The sequence below is a fragment of the Protomyctophum parallelum genome (assembly GCF_964188405.1).
Source record: "Protomyctophum parallelum genome assembly, chromosome: 13".
NCBI classification, from domain to species: domain Eukaryota; kingdom Metazoa; phylum Chordata; class Actinopteri; order Myctophiformes; family Myctophidae; genus Protomyctophum; species Protomyctophum parallelum.
Genome location: NC_139708.1, coordinates 28600958 through 28613137, shown reverse-complemented (window position 1 = coordinate 28613137; position 12180 = coordinate 28600958). Strand labels below are relative to the sequence as shown.

At 45.0% G+C, this 12180-nt stretch overlaps 1 protein-coding gene across 1 annotated transcript in view; it reads left to right on the top strand.

Annotated features, from left to right (window-relative positions):
* The window catches only part of LOC310869324 (trinucleotide repeat-containing gene 6A protein-like), a 57541-nt gene that overhangs the window by 31950 nt on the left and 13411 nt on the right, over window positions 1-12180 (top strand). Inside the window, exons 10-16 of the mRNA XM_083779990.1 lie at window positions 272-475; window positions 6829-7424; window positions 8322-8399; window positions 8581-8751; window positions 11007-11126; window positions 11698-11826; window positions 12069-12143. Coding sequence (XP_083636116.1) covers window positions 272-475; window positions 6829-7424; window positions 8322-8399; window positions 8581-8751; window positions 11007-11126; window positions 11698-11826; window positions 12069-12143 — 1373 coding nt within the window. The remainder of the gene's footprint in view (window positions 1-271; window positions 476-6828; window positions 7425-8321; window positions 8400-8580; window positions 8752-11006; window positions 11127-11697; window positions 11827-12068; window positions 12144-12180) is intronic.

The window sequence follows — 12180 nt, the reverse complement described above, 5'->3', positions numbered from 1 at the left end:
ATTTAACCCATTTTGACCTGAGATCAGATTCTTAAAAATGTACTTCTACATCCTGACAGTTTTCTGAAAAAAGCTAGTCGTCAGTCGTTATTCGATTTTTTTCTAAAATAGCAGACCTACAAGCTCATAGCGCGCCACTCGGTGGCGCGCTATGAGCTTGTAGATCTGCTATTTTTCAATAGCTAAAGCACAACATAATGGGGAATACAAACAATTGTGTTCATTGATTGCACAAAGCCTAACTTTGACCGTTTTGCAATTCTCTACGCAGGTAAATTCAGTGGCAGCTCTGGCAACACTGGCAACAACATGTGGAACAAGACTGGCCAATCGGAAGCGGAGCCCATGGCCGTGTGCCCGCCCTCCCAGCAGTCCCTCCCACATCCACACCAGTCGCACCAATCACAGGGCTCCATGCAGCATGCTCCTCCTCAGGCCATGCAGCCTCCACCTCAAGACAAGAGCTGTAACCCTGGTGAGTTGACGCACACACGCACACGCGACACACGCGCACGCACTCTTAAAACATAAATGGCATGCTGTTGTGAGATTTATGGAATACTTGTGGATTAAAGGGATTCCATAGAAGCCGACATGTCTTCTATCTATGGAAGCATGTTGCACACTGAAAAAAGCCTGCAAGCTCTCAATGCGTCATTATTTTGACATTGGAGCATTTGAAGTGGTCAAACCTAGCAAATTATGTTCATAAGCATCTTCCCTAATGGTGTTGGATACTGGTTGCCAACTTGCCCAGTATGTAGGAACAGCAGGGAGGATATTTCTAAAACATTGTCATTTTACATGAAGTGTTCATTGTGTTCATCAGGAATCAGCGCTAGTGTGTGTGGGGGGGGGGGATACTGGATCTTGATCTCCATGTAAAATAAATGCAAACATGTACAGTATACATATGCACACATTTTCACTATTTATAACACATCGCATAGAAACAAGCTAGTATGAAAGCAAGTGTAAATGTACACGTGGCAGGGACACGTGCACACATATCATGCACACCGCTGCTAATAGTACAATGAAGGCTGACTCACAATTGGTTTTGTGTGACCTTGCACTCCAAGCCCCCACACGGGTCAGATGCGGTTGGCATCATTATCTCTGTGGGCGTCTTGTGTTCTTAGCCTGTGGGCACCTCCAACACGTTTGTTGATTTTTCAGCTTTTTGCTCACGCTCTGAATCATAAGGACCATTAGTGGGTTTTTTCACCGTTCCGCTGGATTTTGTTGCCATGAAACGACTGGATCTCTGCGTTTCTGTGTAGTGCATTGCATCTATTTTTAAATATGAGCGTGGAGGACAAATGATTTCCTTGTAATGGCTAGGATGCTCCTAGCCATTGTGTGAGTGTGAGTGTTCACACATTTTGATGGCAATTTAAAAGCTAAATTATTGGTATTGGTAAATGAATGCAAACATAACTGCTGTAGTCATTTTCTCTTGGTTATGCGTTCGTGAAGGAAGCACGTTGCCAGTTCACAGTGGTGTGGTTGGGGTTGTGAACTGGCTCATGTGCAGGAACATGTGGGCGTGAGTTGATGTGACATGCTTTCTTCTGGCACAAAATCCAACCAAGGTATTAACTTGGTTTAAACAAAATAATAATAATTCCCACCTTGGCATGAGATACTGATCTTCTGCAAGTGATCTTGCAATAATGTTAACTTAGTTTTCAACATGTAAATTGCGTTCTGTGGATCAAATTCTTGTTTGAAATATAGTTAGTAGTTACTGGCAAATGGTTGCTTCAAATGAACTAGAGAGGCTAGCAAGCAAACATATTTGAAAAGATCATTCGCATTTTGTTCTCAAATAAATGTAGTGGAGATTTTGGCGCTGCAGTGAAAAGTACATTTCTAGTCCTCATTTCTGATTTACTGACAGTGAAAACAAAAATGATTGCCCGGCAGCCCTACAAAATACTCACAGGAATACACAAAGTGTCACAGACGGGTATGCACACAAACACTGCCAGCTACAGTTTTTTGTAATGTAGGTTGAGTCATCCCTCTGGAATGCTAAGAGCATTGGTTTTTCTTTCATTTACTTTTCGCTCTATTTTACTCTCCTTGTCTGCTTCGCTGTGAACGGCAGAAACACAAGCCTTTGTTTGGCCTGAAAAGCAGAGGCTTCCTTCCAGAGAGAGTGAGTGAGGGGAGAGGTAGACAGACAGACAGACGTAGCTAAAGAGAGAATGAAAAGCAGAGGGTTCAGAGAGAGTGAGTGAGGGGAGAGAGGTAGACAGACAGACAGACGTAGCTAAAGAGAGAATGAAAAGCAGAGGGTTCAGAGAGAGTGAGTGAGGGGAGAGAGGTAGACAGACAGACAGACAGACAGACAGACAGACAGACATGGCTAAAGAGAGAATGAAAAGCAGAGGGTTCAGAGAGAGTGAGTGAGGGGAGAGAGGTAGACAGACAGACAGACAGACATGGCTAAAGAGAGAATGAAAAGCAGAGGGTTCCAGAGAGAGTGAGTGAGGGGAGAGAGGTAGACAGACAGACAGACATGGCTAAAGAGAGAATGAAAAGCAGAGTGTTCAGAGAGAGTGAGTGAGGGGAGAGAGGTAGACAGACAGACAGACATGGCTAAAGAGAGAATGAAAAGCAGAGGGTTCAGAGAGAGTGAGTGAGGGGAGAGAGGTAGACAGACAGACAGACAGACAGACAGACATGGCTAAAGAGAGAATGAAAAGCAGAGGGTTCCAGAGAGAGTGAGTGAGGGGAGAGAGGTAGACAGACAGACAGACAGACATGGCTAAAGAGAGAATGAAAAGCAGAGGGTTCAGAGAGAGTGAGTGAGGGGAGAGAGGTAGACAGACAGACAGACAGACGTAGCTAAAGAGAGAATGAAAAGCAGAGGGTTCAGAGAGAGTGAGTGAGGGGAGAGAGACAGACAGACAGACAGACAGACAGACGTAGCTAAAGAGAGAATGGAAAGCAGAGGGTTCAGAGAGAGTGATATGGGATTCACACTATGGTCCCGGGTGCGCACTCGGGACCACTTGGCAGATGTTGTGGTAGTGTGAATGATGCGTACCGGGAGCAGATTGCCCAACCGTCCCCGGGACCGCATGGGGGGCGGGTCTCTGGACCGTTGAAGTGTATTCAGATACGGATCGTTCCAATGTGAATGCATGCGTACCTAAAGAAGGAAGTGGACAGTTTTTTTTAAGAACGTGACATAATCTCTAGTCGACAAATAAAAGAAAACACACAGCCGCTGCAGTGCTGCACAACGCGTAACACCAGCTCATTTCTCAACGCCGCCCGTCTCCTGTTGAATCTGCGCATACACGCAGTACGCGCTGATCTTATTACACGGGGCTCTTGGGCTTTGCTTGGCATAGTTTCCAAAGTAAAACAAAATAATAATAATGCTAAAGTAGAATCCATAGCAAACTAATATCAAACACGACACTAGAGCACAGAACTGACTGACACAGTGAATAGCAGGCAGGCTGACAGTATAGTAGTATAACGGCAAAGAGGCAATGCAATTCAGTGTGTCTGGATTTATTTGAGACAATGTCGCACAGTTGATGGTCAGTGTCCGTGCGCGCCAGCCATCAAGCACACCGTCATCAGGAGGATTAAAGTGTGTTATGCAAGTGTACCCGGGTGCGCTGTTGAATCTCGGGTAATGTGAATCATGGCCATCGGGGACCAGGCAACCGTATTCGGAAACGGTTCCAATGAAACTGATTCAGTCCGTCTCAGTGTGAATCCCCTATTCGTGAGGGGAGAGGTAGACAGACAGACAGACGTAGCTAAAGAGAGAATGAAAAGCAGAGGGTTCAGAGAGAGTGAGTGAGGGGAGAGGTAGACAGACAGACAGACAGACAGACAGACAGACAGACATAGCTAAAGAGAGAATGAAAAGCAGAGGGTTCAGAGAGAGTGAGTGAGGGGAGAGGTAGACAGACAGACAGACATAGCTAAAGAGAGAATGCGGGACTGAAAGCCACACAGGGAGGGGGGAGCAACATGAGTACTGGTATCTTTGTCAGCAAGAGAAACTGTTCTAGGGGGGGTACGGGGGTTGGGTTGGGGGTGGGGGGGGGGGGGTGTATAGACGAGCAAGTTTTCTACAGCCAAAATCAGAGCGGGAGGGAGGAGTAGGGTTATTCAAGGTGACTGGCTGGTAGCTAGCAAGCGGTAGCAGCAAGGTAAATGAGCCAACTAGTATGGAAGGGCAATGGCTGAGAGTAAGAACAAGCCATTATTGTGAAGGGAAACAGCAAAGACCTATATTGTTAGAGGCATATATTTGTTGCAATTACTGCCCTAATTAAAAAAAGATGTGGCTAAAAGGGATTTTCTTTTTCTGGAAACGTTTCTTTGGTAAATTTGTGCTACTGAACTCTCCTGTCTGAGGGTGCTTTCAGGCTGGGTCTCATTTGGTTCGAACCGTTCCCGAGTACGATTGTTCCGTACACGAGTACGCATCATTCAACTGTAATGGTACATATGTGCCTCGGAGGGGCGTTGTGGGCTATGGGGCTTTGGGAGATAGAGCATGTCAGTTGATGGAAGAGGAGGAGTCACAGTTTAGTCAATAATAAAAGTTTGAGTGTGTTCCTCACGTTATGTTAATATTATAACTCAAGACAACAATACACAACCAAAGCAGTGTGCACTGTCTTTGAAAACATTGCAATGTAATGTCGAAATGTTGTAATTATCGTATGACAGTGACGTCACTGACACATCCTTAGTATCTTAACACCTTCACCGCTGTTGACCAGATCAGAGCGCTTAAGCGCAGATGACTTAGATCTACGTCAAAGTGGTCTTTTATATTGGTTTATGATAGATGGCGGAAGTAAACAGAACATGTACAGTAAGCAAGATGGCAGTGTGCACCCACTCATTGTTGTAAACATCTTTCCAAGTGCCTTTATCTCAGATTCCTTTCCCAGATTGCGCCCCTGGTTAAAATAAGCTTTATTCAACGGCCCATAACCAAATAACTGACGGGTCTGTCACTACACACATCGTGTTATTTATATTTGTACAGATTACACAGGCAAAGCCTCGCTGTTATTAGATCCTGCCTTGTTTTTGTTGTTTAATCGTTTAAATATTAACTAACCATAGTCTCATATAGTGTCACTGTCAAAGATTTGTTTAGTTGTTGCTGAGGAGGAAGAAGACACATGCTCTCTCTACTGTTACAGACTACTATACCGCGTGCATGTCTCGTCAAAACGCAAAGGTTTATGTATTTTTTTGTGTGCCTGCATGCGCTCAGTCACATGAGAGACACTGGAGCCTTTGGGAGGCCCCATGATGGGTCCTATTTATACTGGGAGGCATCCCTGGCATGCTCCCACCGCCTCCATGGAGGGGGAAGGTGCTAACCCATTCTGACCTGAGATCAGATTCTAAAAATGTACTTCTACATCCTGATCGGTTTCTGAAAAAGCTGTTTCGTCGTTCTTCGATTTTTCAAAAATAGCAGACCTACAAGTAGATCTGCCATTTTTCAATAGCTAAAGCATAACATAATGCTAAAGCATAACATAATGCTAACACCAAAAGGGGTTCCCGCCCAGAATAGGTTTAAAGACGGGGAAGAAATGTGTAGTGGGGCAGACTGGCAGGCACACAAACACCTGATGCCACATACACACACAGTTGCTCCTGACCTGTAGGGTTCCCCAGGGATGTGATCATAGGGTCACTCTTGGCAGCTCTGCAGTCTGCACTCCAGTTCGGATTTCCGTGGCCTGAAGTCCGATTGCAGCTCACAATTTACCAGCATATTGCAGCACTCACTTCACAAAATAGCAGCAGTAATGGCTTTGATATAAATCTAGTCGATATATATTCAAAAACGTGTTCTCCTTGTTGTTATAAGCAGTGGTGGATGGAAGAAATAGAAATTGAGATTCCTTTCAGACCGTGCATTTTGTATTTACTAGTAGCGATAACAACAATTTGTATTTTTGTAACTGAAGCAGTCAAGATTATTAATGACTACAACAATATTCCAAACTAGGTTTTTTTTTTGCTTCCTCGCCAGAATACATTTTAACTCTTTCCTCGCCACCGTTAAGGATCAAGGTTAGATCTGTCACTGCTCGCTTTTCAGCTGCGAGGTCTTATTTGGAAGAGCCCAAAAGCTGATTCAGTGAACCGGAATTAATCTTATCATTTCCGGGGCTGGCACTAGTTACTTTCGCTTTTGTCGGAAGCGCTAATAGTTGCGCGAGGTCGTGCAAAACATCTGTTCTGTATGATCACGTCAATTCAGAGAAAAACAGCGCTAAAGATCATCGCTAAAGATAGATATGGGCGGAGCGACAATGTTAAATGACGTCACAACACGGAAGCAAAGCGTTGCCAGGTGACGGAAACACCGTCCTAGGCCAACTGTGATTTCTTCGAAATCTCGAGTTAAATGTGAACCCTTTCAAGTTGTACTTTCTGTGGAAATTAAAGTATATGTATATGTATGAGGTCCACAATAACATTAAAGGCTTCAGTGGTTTGCTTAAGTTTGAAAACAAATGTGTGTCCAGAAATTCAGAAAGTCTCATGTTGTCCCTAGCTATGAATAGACATAATAAGACAGATGGGGATTAGACTGGAGATGATTGCAGATGAGATTAATACAAATATATGTAAAAGCGGTAACAACGGTTGTTTGTCCATTGAGATTTTACAGTATGGCTTGTCTTGTTTTCATAAACTGACACGTTCACTGTGTTTAGTAACACATGGTTCTGCATGCTACTATACTATTCCTCATCCTTTCCCGTTTCGTCTTGTAATTTGTCCTCTCCTCTTCCTTCATCTCTCCAGGTTGGGGTGATCTTTACCCCCAGCAGAAGGACTCGTCCTCCTGGAGCCGGGAGCCTCAGCCTACCCCGGGTCCTCCTCCGGTGTCTGTGGACAACGGAACATCAGCCTGGGGGAAGCCCATGGACAGCAGCTCCACCCACAGCAGCTCAACCCACAGCAGCTCCACCTGGCAAGACCCCGACAGGGAAAGCCGGGAGTCTCAGTCCGGCGGATGGGGCGGCCAGCACAAGGCCCCTACGCGCATGAACCCACGCGGCATGAACCCGGGCAGCATGAACCCGGGCGGCATGAACCCGGGCGGCATGAACCCGGGCGGCATGAACCCGGGAGGCATGAACCCGGGAGGCATGAACCCGGGAGGCATGAACCCGGGAGGCATGAACCCGGGAGGCATGAACCCGGGGGGCATGAACCCGGGAGGCATGAACCCGGGCTCCAAGCCCATGGAGACGTGGTGCGGTGGCGAGGACGGCTCCAACAGCTGGGACCAGGAGGAGGAGGTGGAGATCGGCATGTGGAGCAACACGCCCAGCCAACAGGACAACCGCAGCAACGACCCAAACACCTGGAACTACAAACACAAAGGCCCCAACAAGGTACCCACACGGCTGGTCTCGGCCCTGGCCTGAAATAACAGACTTGGGTCGTTAAAAGAATGTTTTAGGAGAAGAGGCATTCCACAGAATGTAGTATTCTTTTCCCAAAGCACAGCCAGGGGCATCCACAGGGATTTTCAGGTCAGGCTGGTGGTCAGTCATCTGACGCTGCTCAATATTCGCGTATATATTTGAGTATGTTTTGATTGGTTCTCATATTTGAATGCACAGATACGCGGTATCCCTATTCCTGCCAATATATAGGCAATGTCCCCACTAGATATACTGGAAAAGCTTGATTTAATTAATGCTTAGTCACACATTTGTTTTTGTTTTAACAGTATATATGTTTTAGAAAACTGTGCTCACACAAGTCAGTTTGACACATTATAATACATATAATTATTTTCGTATGACTGTATGACAAGACGATGTATAAATTGGTTATGATGTTATGCTACATGGGTACCGTAATGGCCCTTAATTATCTGCACAACATACCTGATAGTGGCTGATATTTACTGTCAAGACTGCCATTGATGTTCATAATGCACATGGATCACATAGGATCTGAGCTTTGAAGTTTTCTTTTTCTTTTTCTGAGAAATGCCACTGCAAATCTTTAAGGGAAAACACAAGAGAAAGTCTAGCTCAAGCTACGCAGGTGGCATGTGTAGCTTAACCCATTTTGGGCGGGAACTCGTTTTGGTGTTAGCATTACGTTATGCTTTAGCTATTGAAAAATAGCATATCTACAAGCTCATAGCGTGCCACTCAGGAGCTTGTAGGTCTGCTATTTTTGAAAAATCGACTGTCAGGATGTAGAAGACATTTTTAGAATCTGATCTCAGGTCAAAATGGGTTAAAAGGCTTAATGTCTGTCATGTTGTGTTTTAGATTAACAAACCGGTGAACAAGCAGGAAGACTCCTGGATGAAACCCTTCATGAACCAGTTCAACAACATGAACTTCAACGTAAGTTCCATCTTAGGGTCTCTCTTTTCTCTCTGTTCCCCCTTGATCTTTCTCTCCTTTCCCCCCATAATTTTCCCCGTCATTGTCCTACACCTACAGTGTCTGTGTGGTTGAGCATGCGACACGTCTCCCGTTCAACTGTGAAAACGTCTGTCTTTGTGTTTTCCATCGTCCCCTCCAGAGAGACTCTCCTGACGACTCCATGAAGGCCGGTGGCGGGATGATGCAGGACAAGCGCATGGAGGTGGGGGGTGGCATGGGAGACTTCGGTGGAGGCATGGGGAAGAACCCTGGGCCTCGGCACCAGCTCCACAAAGACTCCCCCATGGAACGCAGCTCTTACTATGACAAGGTACTGCAGCGCGAGGCCTTCTCTGCTAATGGTGTGTGTGTGAAGAAATGGGTCAGAGGCCCCCGCTTTTGTGAAGCTTCAGCGAATCCGCGCCACTTAAGTACTTAAGATGCTAAAAGGGGGTTATTTTTTATACGTTATTTGCAGGTTAAGTTGACCTTGGCTTGAAGACTTGTCATTAGAAATTCTAAAATTTGAGACTATTGAGTCCCTTGACCAAGACAGTCAGTCAGTGCAAAAACACTAACACTGATGATCAGTAAGATGATGTAGAGAAAATGCTAGATCTAAAGTAGGACTAGTGTGCGGCCATGTTGTGCAGTGGCTGCCTCCAACCTCTGTGTGCTGCCTCGGCTATCTGCTGCCTCCCTGTGGCAGCTTGACACACCAGCATCATCATGGCTCTCTAGGTCAACGAAATTGACAGATTTCTTTAGTACAGTTAATTGCCCCACAAGCCAGTATCTTTCAATGACATGACTGTATTTTTTATTTATTCGTTTATTTTGTCGGGACAGTGTATATTGATTAAAAATGCAGTGTAAATATACCAGATTTAGCAAAACTTGCTAATTTCCATCTGCAGTCCCCAGACCTCAAACATCAAACAATACAAACAAGACTGACATACAGGACATAGCATACAAATACCTAGTACATTTCAAACGTAATAAGACTAGTAAGAATAATAAATAAGAAAAGATTAAACTATTCGATTATTAGAGTAAACCTACCCTAATAATAGTTTTAACACAGCATACAAAAGAAATACACCTAAAATAACCATGAATGGTTGCAGCTTTGGTTTTCAAGCAACCATTTTTTCAGATTGTATTTAAAAGAGGAAAATGTAGCACATTCCCTTTATATGCAGAGGAAGTCTATTCCTTTTTACACAGCCCTGTACTGAGAGGACATTTTGGCCCAATGTTGTTTGCCGGTGCGGCACTTCGCAGTCTCCTCGAGTTGTTGCTCTTATCTGTCGTCTTAGGAGAACATTAAGCATTTGCTCCGGGCTGACTGATGAGCCGCTTCTTTCCACTTCTGCATTCCTTATAACGGTGCTGCTTCTCTCTCTCCCCTTCCTCATTTCTTCTTTATACCTTATACCTTCTCTCCCCTTCCTCATTTCTTCTTTATACCTTATACCTTCTCTCCCCTTCCTCATTTCTTCTTTATACCTTATACCTTCTTTATACCTGTCTACCATGTCTTTATCCTGTGCTTTAATCTCTTCTCCTTCCCTTTATCCTTCACCCATTGTCCCTTCTCTTTTCGCCCCCTCCTCCCCCCTCCTCCTCCTCTCTTTACTGCTTGCTGTGCCTCTGTGCGTACCTCTGTGTCCGCCGCCCGCCCTCCCTCCCGCCGTGTCGCCCGGCTTCGCTTCCGCAGCTGTCCGCTCGCCCTGCAGCTTACGATAGCCCCGCCCTCGAGGAGCTCTCCTCCTCCAATCAAAGCATGAGCTATCCTCCCCCTTCCAACTCTGCTCAGCCTATGTCCTGTCATGAGTCAGGGCAAGTTCCTGCCCATGCTGGTCCCAGGTCAGCTAGGCAGGTGAGTGTGGCAGGACAAGCACCCCCCCCCCTCCATCTCATTCACACAAGGGTTTTGTTTCCCCCTCTCCCCATCAATTATTCCCCTTGAACCCATTTAGGCCTGACGTCGAGAAAAAAAACAAAAGTCTTACATTTTCTTAGATTTGTGCCGCATTTTCATGATTTTTCAAAAATAGCAGACCTACAAGCTCGTAGCACGCCACTCGGTGGCGCGCTATGAGCTTGTAGATCTGCTATTTTTCAATAGCTAAAGTATAACGTAATGCTTAAAACACAAACACAAAATGGGTTATTCAATCTTCATTTGTCATTTGTCATCTTTAAATGAGGTCTCTACCAACACACAACTTAAATATGTTGTCCACCGTATTGCACAAGGAACATTTCATTCCCAAATTCCTTCTCTAGAGATGGTGTGACAGAGCAAACGCATTTGTAGTGATTACTCTGCTCTCTGGCGCCCCTCCATGATAGTGAGAGAGACTGCAAGACTGCAAGTGGTATAAATTAAAATCAGACGAGCCCAACTGTGATGTTTCCAGCTATGTAAACTGGATCACAAACTTTCCATTACAGCCTAGAAATGCATGTACATTTCATGGAGCAATCGATTTCCTCATATTTGTTCTGTGTCTGAGGTGATTGAAGATCATATTAACGTGTGTGTGTGTGTGTGTGCGTGTGTGTGTGTGTGTGTAGAATGTAAACCCTATGATGGGTGGCAGCAGTGTAGCACAGGGCCGAGGAGGCCCCCAGAACCAAGTCCCCCCTCAACCCAACCTCCGCAACCAAGTGCCTCCACCCATCCTGCCCTCTCAGGTAATGTACCAGCACACTCCAGTGCTAAAAGCTGCACCATTGGACCCCTAAATATCCTAAATTACCCGCTAGAATTTGATGCTTGGGCCAAAATAATTCCTTCTCATTATGGTATATACCCAGAAACTATAGATTGCACTGGGTATACTTCATTTCAGGAAATGTAAAAGTGCTTCTTAATATGTTCTAAAATAGATGATCGATGCATCAGGATGAGATGCATTGTGAGCTTGTAGATCTATTCCCGCTACTTGTGCGCGACTGTAATATGATTGTAGATATATTTTCACTACACTGTCGTATGACTAAGTATAACTTATTTACTTACTAAGTTTTGGATAAAAATATGAAATATTGAGATAAAAACGTTTCTTCCCAACAACAGCAATAGAATAATGGCTATTATCTTTGGAAGTGTTTCATATAAATAGTGAGGCTCTGAATGTTATATCTTTTAAAGCTATATATAATAATACATTAAATGACAGTAGGGAAGGTGTGGAGAATAATGACGCCCTCTTTTTTTTTTTATAATGCTGCTTTTAGTTGACATCAAGCCTTTTCTCCACAGGTCCCTCCATCCCTGCTGAAGTACCCCGGAGGAAACGGTGGTCTGAACCCTCTGTTCGGCCCCCAGCAGATGGCTGTCATCAACCAGCTCTCCCAGCTCAATCAGCTCAACCAGATCAACCAGTTACAGGTACACACACACACACACACACACACACACACACACACACACACACACACACACTATCTGTCCTACAAACAAATGAGATCTATTTACAGGCACTTGTGAAGACATAAATAACGCATACATGCACTTTAGGCTTTGTATACGCCCTCATGTAATATGCAAACACAGTACAGTAGCTCCGACCTTGTGCTATATGGTGTCTTAACGCTCTCTTTCTGTCTCTCTCTCTCTCTCTCTCTCTCTAGCGTCTTCTTCTCCAGCAGCAGCAACAGAAAGCTCAGAATCAGAGAGCCATGCCTGTGGGCCGACAGACTGAACAGGTGTGTGTGTGTGTGTGTGAGCTTCTCCCAGAGGCGT